General features: G+C 50.6%; 1 protein-coding gene across 1 annotated transcript in view; it reads right to left on the bottom strand.

Moving 5' to 3' along the window:
- The window catches only part of GPC4 (glypican 4), a 143,964-nt gene extending 139,121 nt beyond the window's left edge, over positions 1-4,843 (bottom strand). Inside the window, exon 1 of the mRNA XM_007950745.1 lies at positions 4,684-4,843. Coding sequence (XP_007948936.1) covers positions 4,684-4,843 — 160 coding nt within the window. The remainder of the gene's footprint in view (positions 1-4,683) is intronic.
- Between the last annotated feature and the right edge of the window lie 419 nt (positions 4,844-5,262).

The raw sequence follows: 5,262 nt of genomic DNA, 5'->3' as shown, positions 1-5,262 counted from the left end.
AGGCACTACGCCACCAGAGCTCTGGGAAAAGCAGTCTAGAGCTCTTGTCATGAGGCCAGAACACATTCTTTGCAGGAACCACCTCAGAGCAAAAATAGTTCATGTTACTGGGGAGCCAGAGAGACTAACTCACTTCCAAGCATCTTAGATTAACAGCGATGTTGGTGCCCTTGTAAAGCCAACAGGAAAACCTTCCTTTTTTATTCCTCAGTCTGGTCTCCAGTTAATCCTGAAATTGCATGCAACCCAAGGTGAATGAAATAGAAAAGGAAAATAGTAATTATGCCGAATCAAATATTTTGTCTGTGTGCTCTAACCAGCCATTGAGCTTTAGAAGCCAGGACTTTCACTGGAGATGGTGCCTGTACTATGTGGGATTATCTCGAGAGTCACAGGCTCGGTAGCTCAGTAAGACTCTTCTCCCCTCAAGCGAAACACAGGGAACCACAATGTCGAGTCCAATAGATCCCAAGTACATTCCAAAACGCAACGCCATCTGCTTATGGTGGGGAAGGAAACACAGGTATACCTCGGAGATATTGCGGGTTTTGTTGCAGACCACAGCAATGAAGTGAGTCACGTGAATTTCTTGGTTTCCCAGTGTATATAAATGTTGTGTTTACACTACACTGTAGTCTAGTAAGTGTGCAAGAGCGTGATGAAAAAGTCTGAATTACCAAAAGGTGGCACAGAGACACAAAGTGAACACATGCTTTTGGAAAAAAATGGCTGATAAACTTGCTTGATACAGAGTTGTCACAAACCTTCAGTGTGTAAAAAATGCAGGGAAGAGGTAGCTACAGGGAAGAAGTGGGAAGAGAGCTGATCCACTGTGGGAAATTGCAATTAATGTCATGAGACAAAATATGTATGAACCGCTGTATGGAAAATGAATTAGCTCTGTAAACTTTCACCCAAATCACAATAAAAAATTTTTTAAAATGCAGTTCTGCAAAGTCCCATAAAAACCACATGCACAAATCTAGAAGACAAATGCTGTGCCTGAAATATAATAATAAACTCCATATCAGAATAAAAAGTGTTGCTACCTCCTCAACACAAGCATGTTTTTTTTCCACGTAATCCTAACACAGCTCACGCAATTCCCAGATTCCAGTAAGATATACCTGTCTCTGTGTGTATGTGTATGTGTGTGTACATGCTCACAGGTGGAACACTCATGAATAGTAATGGGAACAAGAAACAAAAAACTCCAAAAATCACAACTAGTGACACAAAGTTCTTCTTGGCATCATTCAGTGTCACAGTGAAGGGGACCTTTGGCAAGCTCAAGGAAGTTTCTAACCAACAGCCTCACCTGTAGTCACAATTTCAGCAAAGAGAGACAAGGAATCAAGTGTCAACTGCATATCATTTATCCTCTGCCTTTATGGAGGAAAACACAAAATTACATTTTTAAATTTAGATTTTTAAATTTCTTATCATTAACATTAATTTTTACTAATGAACTAGCATGGTTTTGTTAATACTCCAGTCTCAAATCTCATCTTCCTTGGAACTCACTGGACATTCCTTGTTCTTGTCTTTACTACTGTGGCTCTTATCACAGACCACATTGTATTCCAGTTACATGTGTGCATGGCTTATCTCCCTACTACTCCCAAAAGGTCCTAGTAGCTGAGGCCCCACCTACCTTCTTCCTGCCTTCAGTGGTGCAAGCCCAAAACAATGCACATAGTAGGTGCTCCAAAAAGATATGCCCATTGAATTCTGAACAGAAATATACCTTTTGTGTTAACAATGACTTTTGATCAGGGCATCTGGGCTCCCTGTTATTTGAGAAGTACGGGGTCAAGCGGATTGGTAACATAGGACCTTGCTTGGGGCCCTGTCAAACATGCTGTACTCCCGACACCTTTGAGAGCACATCAAATTATCTTAATTATGTTCTATAAAGACTGAGACTCCTTCAGAACATGGAGTATTCTTGAAGCCTGTTCAAACCTCTAAAAGGCAAGTGCAAGGCCGTCTGGAGTAAAACCTTCAACTTGGGCTATGCCTAGGGTTCAATGAACTAGCCACCCAGACATGGTGACCCTTTGCCTTGAAAACAATCATGGTCGTTTGCATTAAGAAATATCTATGTGCCCCCAGAGAAAGTGCTTAGCGATTAATTCTTTCAGATGCAGGATGAAAATAAGTCACTACAGCCCCCCCCCCTCAAAAAAATGATCAAACAGCTCCTGAGTGTAGTCCAGGGAAGACGAGGCTAATGTATGCATGTGGAGAGGCCAGGGCAGTGGTAAAGATTACCCCTATTTCTATACTGGCCATCTAAAGGTATTTACTTGGGTCTGTCTGTGTTGTGACAGTGTCCTAGACTCAAATGAATGCCTCTAACACTCCACATTTTTGAGCCATTCAGTCATGCATTTTTGTTATTGTTGAAAGTGGTGCGAAATTGCACTGCATGAGCTAAAGTCCTTGGTGGTCTTCCAAGGATTCCAGCTAAAAAGGCACTTCCTTTGTTCCTCAGGAGAATGCAGTCCAGTAGGTCATTCAAAAGGGGAAATAAAAGCGGCAGCCCTGGGAGGGAGATGAAGGACAAGACAAAAAGAATAAAACGTTTTGGGTGTGAGCACATTAGCTTCCATTTCCTGCTGCTGGCCACTAATAACTCCCCTATTTTTGGGGGGACAATGCCCAGAGAGATGTGTAGGCACGAATATTCCTCAGGTGTTTTCTGGGGGCAACCACCAGCACAGGGAGCACCCAGCCCAGAAGCCCTGAGCTGTCTTCAAGTTTCCTTTTTCCTGAAAAGGTTGGCCAAGGAAGACGCCCTGCCACTGCAAGTCACCGCACACAGCACACTTAAAGAAAGTGGGGAGGGCAACTGCACGACCCACTCCCTGAATGCCGCCAGTCCGTGTCAAAGGCACATATTGTTTGCAGGAGGAGAAGATGAAAACCTGTCACACTCCCATGAAGTGCGTCGCTGCCTCGACCCCTTCAAAATGTGGGAATGACAACTGTAACCTTCACGCCAATAATCTCAACTGCGCCCAGGCTCAGACCGTGCAGGGCACAAAGACCCCAAGTCTGACCTGCCAAGCCCCCAAGCTTCAGTAGCTGCTGGTTCACTTCACTTTTTCTGGAGGAGTGGGAGGGAGAGGAAAAGAAAGAGGGCTTTTCAAGGATCTCCAACCAATAAAATCAGGACATACTTAAGCTCCCAAAAAGACAGGCAGCTCAAGGGCAAAGAGTCTCTAATCAGGAGTGTAGGAGTTATTTGATAACTGCCAAGGTGCCGAGGACGTTTGGGCGGCTCCAACAGTTTCTTAGGTTCTATTTCTAGACAGAGGACGGTTACGCTCCGAAAGCAACCAGCAACTTCCCTCAATTACCTTTGTAATTTACTTGTAATTGATGACTGCACTTAATCTCCAAAGGTATTAATAGCCCTTCCAAAAAATGACCCCCAAGTCTTCGCGCGCCTTTGGAAGCGCCTGGTTGAAATTACAGTATTTCCTCTGCTGGCTGCCCGCCCCCTGCCCGCCCCACCCGAGCACCCAGCCCAGGGAGTCTCACTTCCATGAAAGGTTCCGAAGGGAGGCTCGGGCCCTGGGGCTCCAAGCGCTCCCTCTGCCGTTAGTTTAGGCTGGCCTCCGGCCAGCTAGGTTGGTGGAGCTTTCTGAACCTCCAGGGCGAACAAGCTACCTGTGCCGCCGGCGGCCCAGCACGGCCTCGCAGGGCTGCGCGCAACAGTTGGCCACTGTGAGTTAAGAGCTGCACAGAGGGCACCGATCCTACCACCGCCACCGGCCTCGCGGGGGGGGGGGGACGCTCCATCTGAGACGACTTTCCCAAATACCCCACGCACCACCCCCCGCCCCCAGCGCCAAAATCCGGAGAACTTTTTCACTGGCAAATGCATCTCCCTTCTCATAACCATCTCCAAATCCAAATTCGGGTTTCTTGTAATAAGTCCTTTCAAAGGTCTCTAACTGGAAGTGCAATTAACCCTTAAAGTGAGGTGAGAATGAGCCAGAAAGGGAAGGTGCCTTTTTCGCCCGACACCTTCCGGAAAGCAGGAGAGTTGCCAAAAGTCGGGGTCTGGAAGGGTGGGTAGGAGTAGGGACATAATTTGCTTTGTAAAAAGAACGCCTTCTAAAGCCACTGCAGCTACTTAAGACTCTTAATCCGTGTCAGTGGAAGCAAGGCAGGGAGAAGGTTTTAAAAGAACATCAATTCAAGTTCCACGTTTTGTCCCTCCCCCCTCGAAGCTGGCAAGCTCTAGGGGGGTATTTTTCCCCCCACTGTAGACTCCTTAGCCCGCACTTGGCCTCTCGTCACCCACACAACAAAGCGGGGAACCCAATTAAGAAGTTCAACCCGGAAAAGGCGAGGGAGCCGGTGACCCACACGGAGTGCCAGAGTCCTTCGGAGCTTCTCGGGACCGCGGCGAGCGCCCCGGGGAGGGAGGAGTGGAGGCAGCGCGCCGGAGTGACACTGGGCAACTGTGAGGCGTCCCTCCACGCTCAGCGCCCCGGATTGTGGGGGCCACAGTGCCTGGTAGGGGCACTCAGCTTCGGGCTGGCTCCCTCTGGTTGTCGCCGGCCCATTGCTCCCTCGCGGCTACCTGCGGCCGGCATGGGGGGCGGCGGGGCCCACGGCCCCTTTCCAGGGCCCGTCTCTCGCTTGCCTCCCAGGGCTCTCACCTACCGTTGATCTCGTAGGCAGGGGCATCATTCTTGTTGAAACCTTTGGACACGTAGAGACGGAGCACTTCTGAACAACTTTTCGACTTGTGCTCGGCGGCCAGCAGCGCGGCGCTGAGCGCGGCCAGGGTGCAGAGCAGCGCGGGCAAGCCGAGCCGTGCCATGGTGCGAGCCGGACGGGCGCGCTCCCTGCTTTGGGATGGGCCGGAACGCGGCGCGGCAGGCGCGGGGCGCCGGGGCAGGGACTCACGAGCGGGCGAAGGAGTTGGAGTTGGGAGTTTGAAGAAGAGAAGAGCAGCAGGAGGAGGCGGCACCGGGCGAAAAGTGGAGCTGGGCCTTGCGCGTCAGGCAACGGTCCCCAGGACCGGGCGCCCGGCTACGCGAGGAGGAAAAGGTGCGGACGGTGGCGCGAAGGCGCGAGCCGGAGACCAGAGATTCCGCGGGTCAGCGGACTGGGAGAGCTGGCTGCCAGTCGGCAGGGGCGCGGGGCGGAGGGGAAGGTGGTAGCGCCGGGGGGCGCGAGGGTGTGGACGCGGCGACGAGGGCTGGCTGCGCGGTTGGGCGGCCCGACGCGGCTCCGCTC

Source organism: Orycteropus afer, unplaced genomic scaffold, assembly GCF_000298275.1.
Source record: "Orycteropus afer afer isolate SDZICR_OR568_19922 unplaced genomic scaffold, OryAfe1.0 scaffold00287, whole genome shotgun sequence".
Lineage (NCBI taxonomy): Eukaryota > Metazoa > Chordata > Mammalia > Tubulidentata > Orycteropodidae > Orycteropus > Orycteropus afer.
The sequence above is the reverse complement of the archived record's forward strand: the minus strand, read 5'-3'. Positions and strand labels throughout refer to the sequence as shown.